This window comes from Xiphias gladius, chromosome 16 (assembly GCF_016859285.1).
Source record: "Xiphias gladius isolate SHS-SW01 ecotype Sanya breed wild chromosome 16, ASM1685928v1, whole genome shotgun sequence".
Taxonomy (NCBI): domain Eukaryota; kingdom Metazoa; phylum Chordata; class Actinopteri; order Istiophoriformes; family Xiphiidae; genus Xiphias; species Xiphias gladius.
The window spans coordinates 22,557,612-22,571,217 of record NC_053415.1 but is presented as its reverse complement, the minus strand read 5'-3'; the positions used below and the strand labels follow the sequence as shown (position 1 = coordinate 22,571,217).

Genomic DNA, 13,606 nt, shown 5'->3' with positions numbered 1-13,606 from the left:
AGTTCCATTTTTCAGGTCATTTTGCCCTTAACAAAACGATCCATTTAAGACTGAATCATAGAGTAATTGTGCCACAAAACCAAAACTATGAGCTAAAAGAGATTAAGAAGCAGAGAAGAGCTGCAGAGTTGGGTGATCATTTTCTGTGGGTTGGTTACTTCAGGTAATTTTAACATTACAGTTATCTGATTCAATGTTAAAGTAAAACATATTGATGCATGCTTTAATCCAGTTAAACTCACTGCTCAATAATAGGCATTTGCAAAAAATCAAGACATTCAAAAATAAGGACAATATTCAGATGGGTAGTTATCACACAGTATGAAAACATTAAAATGAAACATATGTAGGATTATGGTTAAAAGCTGTTCATGGGCCAGCTATTATACACGGCAAAAATGGAGGAAAGCAGCAAGCTTTGACGAGAGGATAATCACAGGACTAAAGAATGTGAGACAAGTCAAAGTATAACTGTGGTTTTATAGATGATGACGTGATAAAATTAAGGATAATGGTAGGGCTGTTTGCTGACTTTGTAAAAAACAATTTGCTTATACAAACATTACTGTACCACAATTACAGATCTGAGGAATCAACTGAGGAAGAGCCAAGCCTATCAACTAAGTGAGCAGTGGAGAAACCACACGTGTTGAATGCCAATTTGAATACATAGTTTGGCCCTGGTTTGTGTTACTTCTCATTTATTTGAACATTATTTTTTAAAATCGTGAAAGCCCTAGTATGCAGTCCTTACAAATCTGCTGTGTTTTCTTATTCTGTATACCACTCATTGTGTGCTGCTCACATTTTGTCTGGTCTTTTCTTCTGTCCCTGAATCCCTCTGCTGTCTTACTCTCTGGCTCCCACCTCCCTACTCCTGTAGCTGCTCATCATGCTCCCTGAAAAGCATAAGGGACCATGAGCTCATGTCACACATTCTGCCCCCTAAAGGACTAAAAAAAGAATTACTGAAGTTACAAAACACCAAACTCCAGTATAGTTCAGTTATCCGAAGAGAAAAGTAAATCATACAGAGGAAAAGAGCAATCTTGGGAGTCACCTGAAAGAAATACTCATTCATGACACGATGCAATTCACCTGAAACAGATAAAAACACTTTATTTCACTGATTATCCATAGGGACTGAAAGGAAGAGGGCATTTTGTGATTTTACCCTCCCTTCTGCATGTTTCAGTCACCATCAGCCATCATTGCTTGAACATTCTGCTGCAGGCACCACGTTAAAAGAGAGAATACTGGACTGTACACACAGGGGGGCAATAAAAACCGCCACAGCACAGTCCGGCAATACTGCAAGGCCACCATGGGCTAGACTCACACACAGCAGAATAAGTCCATGTACAGTTCCAAGTCAGACACTTTGCTGACCTCTGTGTTTTTCTGAAAGGAAAACCGTGCAGAAATTTCAATTTAAATATTTTTGAGTCTCTTTTGTTGTCCAATGTCCTTCTGAAAAGGTCAAGGTTTTTTTGTTCAGAGTTCAGACGTCTTTTGTAAAATAAATTATTACAGAAGAATGTAACATCCCGGCAGTGGTCTGCCAATGTCAGCTTCACAGGAAAGAGGAGAGGGCCATCCATCAACTGACCTCACCCCCATCCTCATTTCAAGCTCATGTCTGGAGGCAGAGAAAACAGAGAGCAAGGGCGCACTCCTGATCGAAGTCAAAGGTCATCATCTCACACGCAGCCGTGACATCATCCACTCAAGACCCTGGCACAACCTGGAGGTAAAAAAAAGAGGAATGGGGATGTGGAGGAAACGAGGGCAGAAATGCAGATGGACAAGCATTAGGACAAAAGCTGTATGTATACTGTATTAGAACAAATGTTTATAGAACACTTTTCCTACATAAAAGCAAAATGGTGTGAGTGCATACATTAGCTCAATTTTACGGTCCAATTTAACAAAAGTGGGAATTAAATGCAGCTCTCACCCCTCCCCAGTGAGCGCACAACAGGCCTGGATGTGCCACTGGTGGTCTTTGACCGAGGTAAGCTGGAGGCTCTGGGAGATCTCGGCCACAGACATGCAACCTTTCACATCCTGCTTGTTGGCAAAGATCAACAGCCCTGCCTTTCTCAAATCCTGGAGGGCAGATCAGAGACATCATTAGAGGAGCGGGTAAGAAATGCAAATCCTTTTAAATACATTATAACATTAACATTTCAACATTTCAAACAGCTTTGACTGAACTGACTCAGCACCTAGTGCATTAACTAATGTATTAGTGTGAAATAACCATAAGTCAGACTACAGATTTTTTTGTTAAAATGTGATATATATATATTTTTATTTTCTCTAAAACACTGTGTTGTATTTAAAGCACTATATGAATAAAGCTGAGAATTCAGTTTTACTCCTTTGTATCAGTATCAGATGCAAAGATAGGTTATAAAAAGCTGCACAGCAATTAACATTACTGGTGTCTGCTTTTTTTTTTTTGGTTTGTTTTTATATAAAATGACTAGTTTAAAAATGTTGCATTTTGAAATAATATTTGAGTTTAATCCTAAACATATTAATTAACTATGCATTTTTTTGACTTGTATACCTAAAATTATTATTTTTATCTTTTTATATTATATTTATATCATATTTATTATTTTATTATGTATTGCTTTTAGACTGCTTAATGTTGTGCTAAATGTGGTACTTTTGATATCAGTTGTGATATCAGTTAGTGACATCAATTGTGGAAATTTATATGAATACATGTAATTAAATGTCTCACATGTATCATTATCACTTCTTTTTGATACTCACTTCATGTGCTAGCATTCTGTAGAGTTCCTCTTTGGTCACTGAGATCCTTTCTCTGTCTGTGCTGTCGACCACCACAATTACAAACTGTTCAGAAAATATGGAGAAGAATAATGTACAGTTAATAAAGAAATACTGCATCTCAACTTTGTCATACCATGGCATGGATCATAGGCACAATGATGCTATAGTTACACTAGACAGCATTATTATGGGAATTCATTCATTTCCTGCTGACATTTCCAAGTATTTCGAAATTATTTTGGAAAAATCTGACACTGTACCTACAGTACCAATTTCTTCACAGTAATAATTTGAACAGATCTACCTTGTCAGATGACAAAGGAAGCACCACAATTCTTTTTGAATGGCAGTGAGCCAACATAAACTATCATTACCTCTGTGTTTGTGTAGTATGTATTCCACGAAGACCTGAGGGACTCCTGGCCCCCGATGTCCCACATCAGGAAATGGGTGTTGTTGACTACAATCTCCTCCACATTGCTCCCAATCGTTGGAGAGGTGTGTACCACCTCGTTCATTGAACTATAACATACAAAATGAAAGGGGGGATTTTTAAAAAACAAACAAAAACAAAAAAACAACAAAAACAACTTTAGGATGTTGATGACACAAGCAAAATTCACATTTATGACATTATATGGATAGATAAAACTGTGAGGACATACACCAATCAGCCACAACGTTAAAACCACTGACGGATGAAGTGAATAACAGTGATAATCTCGTTACAGTGGCACCTGTCAAGGAGTGGGATATATTTGGCTGTAGGGGACAAGTCAGTTCTTAAAGTTGATGTGCTAGAAGCAGGAAAAATGGGCAAGCGTAAGGATCTGAGAAACTTTGACAAGGGCTAAATTGTGATGGCTAGACGACTGGGTCAGAGCATCTCCAAAACGGCAGGTCTTGTGTGGTGTTCCTGGTATGCAGTGGGCGGTACCTACCAAAAGAACTGGCGACAGGGTCATGGTCGCTAAAGGCTCATTGATGTGCGTGGGGAGCGAAGGCTGGCCCGTGTGGTCCAATCCCACAGAAGAGCTACTGTTGCACAAACTGCTGAAAACCTTAATGCTTGGGTCCTGGCATTCATGTGCACGTTACTTTGACATGTACCATCCCCCTAAACATTGTCGCAGACCAAGTCCACCCCTTCATGGCAACGTTATTCCTAGATGGCAGCAGCCTCTTTCAGCGGGGTAATGCACCCTGCCACACTGCAAAAATTGTTTATCAATGGTGTGATGAAAATGAGAAAGACTTTAAGGTGGTGCCTTGGCTTCTAAATTCCCCAGATCTCAATCCGATCGAGCATCTGTTGAAAGTGCTGGAAAAACAAGGCAGATCCACAGAGGCCCAACCTCACAACTTACAGGACTTAAAGGATCTGCTGCTAACATCGTGGTGCCTGATACCACAGGACAACTTCAGAGGTCCTGTGGAGTCCATACCTCGGCAGGACAGAGCTGTTTTGGTGGCACAAGGGGGACCTACACAGTATTAGGTGGTTTTAATGCTGTGGCTGTTTGGTGTATCAGGTAGCTTACTGAAAGTACTATGTTTGTATACTTACAACTGGTAAAGAATCGTGGTCTTGCCAGCATTGTCCAGGCCAACAATAATAACTTTGTGCTCTGAAAGGCAATAGAGACACAAAGAATTCATAGAGCTAACAGTGACATCAATATGTGGGTTAAGTGCTGGTGACTGACTGATCTATGACTCTTATGTAAACTCAGCCAAGTAATCTGTTTGAAAGATGTCTTTTGATGTGGAACTGCATTGAGCAATTCAAACAACAGCCCTTTTTGTGTTCAGCACCATCTTTCAGTACCAAATTGTGTAGTTTCACACATCTAGCATCACTGAGACATTGTGGTGGTGTGAACAGTCTACTTTCACAGCTACAGATGAATTAGTGGGTGGTCTTTAGCAAGCTTGTACAATCAGGCTGAACCCGGCAGCAGCTGTGAATATAGCATACATAGTTTCTCTTTCTCGAGTACAAAGAGGCTTTACTAAGGAAAGAAGACAAACAAGATTGACAACAAGGATGAATTGCTCTCTTGCTGTTGATACACTGACGTGACAAAACAATAGTAAGAATTCCTATAGTAAGCACAAGGATAGGATAAAGACAAAGGATACAAAACTGCACAGAGTGAGGATCAAAGTGTTGGTTGCTTTTCTATAAATCTTTTGCAACATAATACCCAGCTACAAGCATCTACAGCAGGAAAGGCTCTTTTCAAATGTAGAACTAAATTACGTTGCCATGTTTTTTATTTCCTGTGACAACACAGAAAACAGATGAAGAACAAAGACCTGCTGGTGTTATTTGTTATGTCCAAATGGGTAATCAAAAGAAACTAGAGCATGACAGACCGAGATCAAGCCCACATTCTACCTGCACTTTTAAAGTATGGCTTATCAGAATTATCTTTTTGTTAGGTCTACAGCAAAGCCTAGCATCACAAAACAAGCACACAAAAGGCATGCTCACTGGGGATACATTTTGTGTCCTTCTAGTAAAAGCTTACAGCAATTGCTCTAACACTGACTTTTGGGTATTGTCCTAAACCCCTTAAGTAGTTTTTCCCAGTTTGTGAGCTTTGAGTTACAAGTTCTTAAATATATCAAAATGCAACTGTATAGTTTTTATTTTGAAGATCAGGCTTGTAAAGGGATTTCAAATTTGTTTTTGGCTAAGTTTCCAAGAACCCCCCTTTTTTTTGGGCTAAATACAGCCGTGCAATCCTTACTGCCATGCAAACTATTTCGCCTATAACTCTCTGCAACTGCTTCTCCAAACCAATCCATCCAGCTATACAGAAACCCTGAGTGCATTGGTAACTTGGGAGGAGACAGAGCTATTGTCAAGAGAGCCTCATGTGATAACAGCTTTGCCCAGCCACCTCATAACAATGCAGTTAAGTTTGATGGAGGTTTGACCAGTCATACAGCCTGACTGACTTGTTCTTAAGTTTTGCACACTACCATTCCTTAGAGCCAATGTACAGTTAACAATCTATATGATGTTGTGTCCAAAAACACTTTTTTCCCCACAGTGTGATATAAAACAGATTCACAAATGCAGGGAAGAAATGCAGAGCAACACACTACAGTCTTTAACAGGTTGAGATAGTGAAGATAAATTTAACACAATGAAATGATTCATGTGATGTGTCCCATTATTCTTCAGAGGATTACTATGGATGTACTTCTTTATTAAATATCTTATCCATATTACTGGATCGATTTGTAAATTACCACACTTCACACAAAATATCCCTCACCTTTCTTGATGGGAATTACACCTTAAAATTCAGTGAAATTAAAGAAAGTCCACAACCAGTGTTAACCCATCCAAACAGTATTTTCCGCCCTGTAAAACGTGATGTAAATACATTACCACAAAAAGTTAGACCACAGCTGTAAGTGTAACTGTGACTAAAACCTTACTAAAGCATAGGAAGTGAAAGCAGTAGCAAACAGAATTGCATAAGATCCAAATGTGAGACTGCACGAATAGTCATAACACATAGCTGACTACACTATCTTCAGTGCATGGAGGCCAAAAGTCAGTCCTGTGCAACACTAAGAAGCTGGGGCAAAAAAAAATCTTGTTTAGAAAAAAAAAGGGCACGCAGGTGCCAGCTAAGCTGCTCGAAGACATTCTATCTAAACGTATTAACAGTTAACATATTTAAAAGCAGGTGGCATAGTGGGTGCATGGGTTTCCTCCCACAATCCAAAGTCAGTCTAAAACTAAAGATTATTTTCTGTTTTTAAAATTATTATTCTGCCAATTATTTTCTCTATTAATAGTTTGGTTTAAGAAATGTCTGAAAATAACATAAAATGCCTGTCACAATTTCCCAGAGTTTGAGGTTACATCTTCAAAATGCTCATTTTGTCTGACCAACAGTACGAAACCCAAAGACACTCAATTTACTATTAAACAGGACAGCACAATCTTGACATTTGAGAGGGTGGAACTAGCACAATTGGGACTTTTTGCCTAAAAAAAAAAAAAAAAATTTTTTTTTTAAATGATAATTAGTTAACTTGATCAACTAACTGAAAAATTAGCTAATCATTTTAACTGTCATCCAAAGACATGGAAGTTAGAGAAACTGCAAACTCTAAATTCCCCCCTACCTACCTGTCTATATCTGCAGGGTGTACCCCACCTGTTGCCCAATATGTGGGATAGTCAGGGGTATTCTCTAGGGCCCACTATGACCATGAATGGGATAAATGTTTCAGAAAATGGACAGAAATTTAAACACTTTAGAACATATCTAACATTACGTGGAAGCCCTTAGCAAGTCAACACCATGACCATAATGTTTGATATCAATGCCTTGAAGCCTTTTAACATTAAATTGTTGACTGAAATACAGACAACCAGTTTTGCAATGTCTAATCACACGTCCTCTTCATTGTGAATGAACTTCTGTTGTTCCACTGGGTAGAAACAATCAACTGGGGACAACCATAGTAAGACTTCCAGAGACTTGAAACTGCAGCTGAGGCTAGATCCAGGACTTACAATGAAGGCCTTACAAACTCCAGGGACAGGAGGGATGGCAGCAAAATGAAGCAAAGCTCAGAGGAGATTTAACAGAGGATGACTTGCCAGACAATGATTATAATTAAATAATTACTTTTTTTGCCAATGTTTATGTCAGTGGATGTTTGTCAAACATTTAAAAAGAAATGAATCAATTGATTGAGATAACAATTACTTTTTAAATTAATGGTTTAGAATGTACTTTGTGAGCAAATAGAATAGTGAAATATGCCCATCACAATTTCACAGAACTCAATGTGGCATCTTCAAATCTAAATACAGTCACTTTACAATAGTATAAAACAGAGAAAGGCAGTTTTTCCAGGTTAGTTTTCTGTTAACTGACTAACTGATTCAGCCGTTTCGGCTTCAGTGTTAGGTATGTAAAACAGCTAACGAACCTTTCTGTCTGGTACTCTTGCCTAAATTGTGCAGTTTAGCATGCAGTTTAGTGTGCAGTCACTGTACCCTAAGAATTGTAAGAGCTGGAGTAGATGTAGTGGACAAAGGTTTACAGCAATCTTGTTCACAGCCGACTGCATAAAGCATGTGATCTAGTCTGAGTCATGACCAACTAAAACTGGATAATGAAATTACAGTTATCCCTGTTTTAGAGAAGCTAGGCCAACTGTGAATGGACGTTGGGTTACCTGTATATCTGACATTACTATGATAAGGTGGATGTGATTACACTGGCGGTACAAAGTCAACGTGACTCACTCTGAAGTCATCCATTGACACTGATCCCCAGCATTCTGCTGATGTGGCTGACTTCAGTGTGCTCTGTTTGTGTAGCAATCTCTAGTCATAATACCGGCCAACCGGGCTGAACACTGGACCATACGTCGGCACTCATGTTACAGAGGCTTCGCAATGACCTACCTGTTCACTGATTCAAGATCACTAGCCAGGGATCGACTCGGTACCCCCTAACCTGCGCTCCAAACCCCGAGGGCATAAATTATCTAACGCTAAATTAATGCAGAGGCGGTGAGAAGAGTTTGTAGGAAGCTACGCTCTTCACCGGCTAAAAGCTGAAACAAGAACTAATAAAAATCATATCGGTTACAGTGACAAAACAAGACTCCTAAACTGTCATGTCTATAAAGCTGTATCCCTGGCTAGTATGGACGCAGCAGACCTGTCTTTCACAGCGGGCCTCCTGACCACTGAGCCCACTTATCTCCCATATCTTCGACAGTTTTATGATAAATGCCACGTTGCAGTTCTTACCTTGGTGATTAAAAAGCCTCCATAGCTTTGTAAATAGTATTCCCATGGCTGACGATGCGGTTTTTGATGCCAGCTTGTAAGAATCCGCTTCAACTTAGCTAGCTAGCGTTGATGCTATTTAGTGCTATCAACTTTACCTAGCTAGCTAGCTCGCTAACTACACAGACGAAGAGCCTTCAAAGCCTTGAAGTGCCACCGCCATACTCGTATGAATTAATCTTAAGAATCTAAATTTATTAATGACGTTAATTTATTGCCGAAAACAAAACCGAAACGCTTGCCTCTGTGGCTAGCTGATTAGTACCAGCTGGCTGTTGTGAAGTGCGCTGCGCTAGTTAGCTGTCAATTTTACGCATGCGTACTCACACTGTCCTGTTGGTACAATTGACTGATGTAGTCTAAGACAGCAGTCCTGCAGTATATCGTACTGCGTTATACGGACAGGTGTCTCTATTATTTTGGCCACCCCATTATATTATATTTATATCATTCCTATAATATCATATAATATCATATAATATCATATAATATAATATCATATAATATAATATCATATCATATCATATCATATCATATCATATCAAATATAATATAATATAATATAATATAATATAATATAATATAATAATGTATATAAATATGTAATGTAAATATGCAATATAGTAATATAATATAATATCATATATCATATCATATAATAATATCATATAATATAACATAATATCATATCATATCATATCATATTATAATATATTATATTATAATATATCATATAATATCATATATAATATTATATTATATTATATCATATCATATGATCATATTATGTTATATTATGTTATATTATGTTATATTATGTTATATTATATTATATTATATATTATATTATATTATATTACTATATTGCAAATTTATATTACATATTTATATACCGTATTATATAATATAATATAATATAATATAATATAATATAATATAATATAATATTATATAATATTATATAATATTATATAATAGCATATTATATCATATCATATTATATCATATTATATCATATCATATTAGATATAATTTTAGTATATTATATACTCAAATAAAAAGTGACAATCAAGTCTTTTTTTTCCCCCCCAGTAAAAGTGTGAATCATTTATGATTTTCTTCACCCTCAAGTTTTGGACTGTTCATAAAAAATAAGCAATTTGGAGACATCACCTGAGGCTTTGAACAAATGTGATTTTTCATTATTTTCCAACATTTTATAAACCAAACGATTAATAAATTTATTGAGAAAATATATTATATTAGTTGTGCTAATATAATTAGAAGTGCTCGCCCTGTATTAAAAATATCAAGACATCTTAAGAAATAAAGACAAAGAACAGGTGTGTGTATGTTTTTGATCAAAAAGAAATGCTATCCATTCAACAGCATAAGGGCAGTTTATTTCATTACAATTGTAAAATGACAGTGCACACAAACTTCTAATCAATGCATCATTCTCTCACAGGCAGTATTCAAATCTTTTAAATTGTTGCTTATGCTCCAGAGTTTCGAAACAACAACAATAAAAGCTACTGTATATGGCAGATAAGAACAGAATTGTCCTTGTCCGTGTTCCTTTTCCAGAATTACTGACACACAATGAGCTCTCTGGCCTATGGACAAAAAAAGAAAAAAGAAAAGCCTTAACTTGAGATTTTTAACAAATATTAAATTACAAGATACAAGGATATGCCATTAAACAGTAATGATATATTACTTCTGTATTAGCTGTCAGCATACAAGTGAATTAATCTGATTTTAAAAATGTGCAGGGATCTGCTCTACATTTCCATGAATGAAGCATGTAAAAGACACTGTGACAAATGCAGCACAGCCCTGCCCAAGTGCTTTCAGACAGTTTATTACTCATTAGGAGTCTTTAATGAAAATCAAATTGAATAGCTGAAAATACGGAACAGGGGCTGTTAAATTGCTATCTAATGTAAATGTTATTTTATTTTCTAAAACCTTTAAAAATAAAGTTCGATGGAGGGAAGTTGTCTTTTTTTATCAGATGTTGGAAGGTGCGTGCAAGGCCTTGAATGAAGAAATGAATGGAACGTGATTTCATGAACTGAAATGAACTTTCTCTCATATATTTGACTGTATTTACATATGGAAGCCCTCGCTGCAAGTCACTCAATTAAAATACAATTCTATCAATTCCTAACGATGTCCTGCCAAATACATGGCAGGCACCAGCAGCTGATAAATGCATGGCATATGAAAAACATGCTAGCATGACCATTGTAGCGACTCCTGTGCTAGTTATAGTATAGTTGTTGTTTTTTTTATAACAAGTAAATAATAACATCTTTTAACAAATTAACAAAGTACTCAGGATCAAATCCCCATCAGATGGGTAACATAAATGCTACATCTTTCAGCACACTTCCAGGTCTTGATGACCTCTCATTCCTGAGGTTTGGAGCTTCGACATGTGTTAGTATCTGCGGGATTTTCATATTTCTGCCTTGATATGGTTCATGACAAAAGTGGCATTAAGAAAGAACAAAGAGTGTGCACAGGGAGCTACTGTAGGAACCCTGAAGAGAACACAACGACACCATCCATGTCACTTAAAAGCAAATGTGTAAAAGTCTGGATTTGGGAAAAGGCTTCTGCAAGATTTATTACACTCACATCGAGGACAGTGGCCAACAGACTTGAGAAGCATTAAAGATGCATTATATTCTGCTTCTACCAGCTCCTGGGTGCGTGCAAACTGGTTCTGTGCTGATCATCACCATTGGATGCTCTTGCTGTCTGGCACTGGACTGAGGCAGGTAGTGACCTGTAATTACAGTCCTACCTGCATGCTACAGTGACAGCTGAGGTGGCGGGAAGGGTCCAGAAGAGCCTACGTTACACACTATCAGCTGCTAGTGTACTTCACTCACAAGCCACAACTGGGGGATATTCAGCTAAGCTCCGGCTTTAGCCTTCCCTTTAAAACGTAACTTTTCTGGTCCTGTGCTACTTTCATATCCACACCCTTCCCTTGTTTACATCAAAGCAAGATCAGGATTCTTAATTTTTTAGGTTCAAATGCCCATTCGGCAGGAGCCAAGGCCAAAGGGAATATGAGGTACTACACATCAATACGAGGTTGTTACAGTCCAAATGAGTGTAGTTGCTTCATCATGTTACAGCAACGCTGCCTCAACTCTTAGGTCCATGGTGGTTGTTTGGAGAAAGACGGGCCTAGACTCTGTTTATGGCAGGCCACAGCTCAAAGCCGATGCCTGGATTCCTGGCTGTAGCCTCCTGGCGATCCTCGGTTACGATGAGGCTTATAAGTGTCCTGGTAGGGGTCCTGGTAGTCCTCCTCCACTAGAGGCGAGTGGTCCCGGCTGTGCTGTGAGCCCGAGGAGAGGCGGTTGCGATTCTTCCGCGCCCGTTCATTATGGTAGTTCTCATCAGCAGGCATCAGGCTGCGACGCTCAACGGGTGAATGGTCTGTTGTTGTGTGGTTGCTATTTCTGTTTCTTTGGGCCTGTTTGAGAGACGAAATTCTGGTTCTGTATGCTGTTTCGTTTTGTTAAAACATTTAACAAACCAGTTGAGCAGAGTATTTATAGTAACTGTATGATTCATGATGCTAGACATGATACAAAATTAGCAAAAGGCTTATCAAGTATTGCAAAGGTTGAAAAAATTATATCTCATGTTAGTTCTATCTAATCCAAACACCTGTTGATATAAGGATCATATTTAATGATGTAACAAGATGTTGTATGTCAAGGACTTGAAAGTCAAAATTTACTTTAAACAGAACTCTGCCCAAAATCACCCATGTAGGCTTGATAAATGTTTGTAAAATAGTTATAAAGTGTTAGTGTTAGTTTCCTCATTACTGTCAATGAGGAAACAAACGAAGATCAAAGCTCAGCGGCTTCTGTCAGCTTGAACTCAGTTAGCTACAATGGATTCCAAGAGTGACAGAGAGTGAGCTGCAGCTTAGTCCACTTGTTCACTGCCAATGCATACGCTCAGTATGTACCAAACCCTCATAGTTTTCCCAACAGTTAGTTGGATTCGATGAAGCTTCAGTGCCAATGTTTGGATTATTGAACCTTCTTTTTTTTCAGCGTCCCGAACTTCCCGAGCATTTGGATGGAAAGCAGAGACGTTGATTATGCTGCTGATCTCTATCAATAAGGAAACGTCAAACATTTTACCACTGCCTGTTGAGACTGTGGGAGGGCGTTTGATACTCAGAAGATCTGAGTATGGCTTTCAACCCGTTGCTAGAAAACCTGACCGCAGCAATAACGCACGCATCTTAGCTATGGCTTTAAGGCATAATATATTTATCAAAAGCACAGCATTAACTCCACATAATGTAACTGTGTCTTTTCCTCTGTCCAGAAGGTTACAAAATGTGAAGGTATACTACTGAATTTTACATATAAGCAGCATACAAACAGCATACAAACGCGCAACTTCTTTTTCTTTTTTCTGTTTGACAAGTTCACCTGAATGGCAGCGGGATACGGTGAGAGAGCAGTGGAGCCCAGATTGCGTCCGAGCAGGGGGTTGAGTGGCGTGCTAAGTGAAGTGTGTGTAGCGCGCCAGTATGCCTCGAGGTACTCCGCCAGATGTTCACATGCATCTTCAAGCTGGTTCTCATCCAGAATAATATCAAACATCTCCTGAGGATAGAGAGGAAGAGAAGGAGAGAAGTGTAACTGTTGCTGCTGCATATGGTTTGTCTTTTCAAAGTTTCGCCACTGGTGGTTGCAAAATAAAACCTAACTAACTAAAACTAACTAGGTGATGGTTGCTTGTCCAGATTCAAAAGGGTGTTTGACGTTTACTCACAGATGGACATTGTGATAGTTTTTCCGCTGCAACAAGCTGCACATTCAAGTGTTTACTTTGAGATTTCCCTCTTGATTTGATCAGCCGCTGGAGGACCTGTGGGAGGGACATATATGGTAGGAGAACACA

The 13,606-nt window shown here is 38.3% G+C and overlaps 2 protein-coding genes across 4 annotated transcripts in view; both read right to left on the bottom strand.

Moving 5' to 3' along the window:
* Nucleotides 1–872: 872 nt before the first annotated feature.
* arl5a (ADP-ribosylation factor-like 5A) lies at nucleotides 873–8,964 on the bottom strand. 2 transcript variants are annotated; one of them, XM_040149195.1, is made up of 6 exons: nucleotides 8,612–8,964; nucleotides 4,376–4,436; nucleotides 3,183–3,330; nucleotides 2,788–2,871; nucleotides 1,958–2,109; nucleotides 873–1,744 (listed from the first exon to the last, which is right to left on the bottom strand). In XM_040149195.1, the coding sequence occupies exons 1-6, from the start codon at nucleotides 8,655–8,657 to the stop codon at nucleotides 1,696–1,698; spliced, it is 540 nt and encodes a 179-aa protein (XP_040005129.1). In that variant the 5' UTR covers nucleotides 8,658–8,964; the 3' UTR covers nucleotides 873–1,695. The 2 variants fall into 2 exon arrangements, with proteins under 2 accessions (XP_040005129.1, XP_040005130.1); XM_040149196.1 differs by lacking the exon at nucleotides 8,612–8,964 and adding an exon at nucleotides 8,261–8,549.
* Nucleotides 8,965–10,050: 1,086 nt separating this feature from the next.
* The window catches only part of cacnb4a (calcium channel, voltage-dependent, beta 4a subunit), a 37,670-nt gene continuing 34,114 nt past the window's right edge, over nucleotides 10,051–13,606 (bottom strand). For both annotated transcript variants that reach the window (XM_040149014.1, XM_040149016.1), the window contains 3 exons: nucleotides 13,478–13,573; nucleotides 13,132–13,308; nucleotides 10,051–12,149 (listed from right to left, as the gene is read on the bottom strand). In XM_040149014.1, the coding sequence (XP_040004948.1) occupies nucleotides 11,886–12,149; nucleotides 13,132–13,308; nucleotides 13,478–13,573 (537 nt within the window). In that variant the 3' untranslated portion in view covers nucleotides 10,051–11,885. The remainder of the gene's footprint in view (nucleotides 12,150–13,131; nucleotides 13,309–13,477; nucleotides 13,574–13,606) is intronic.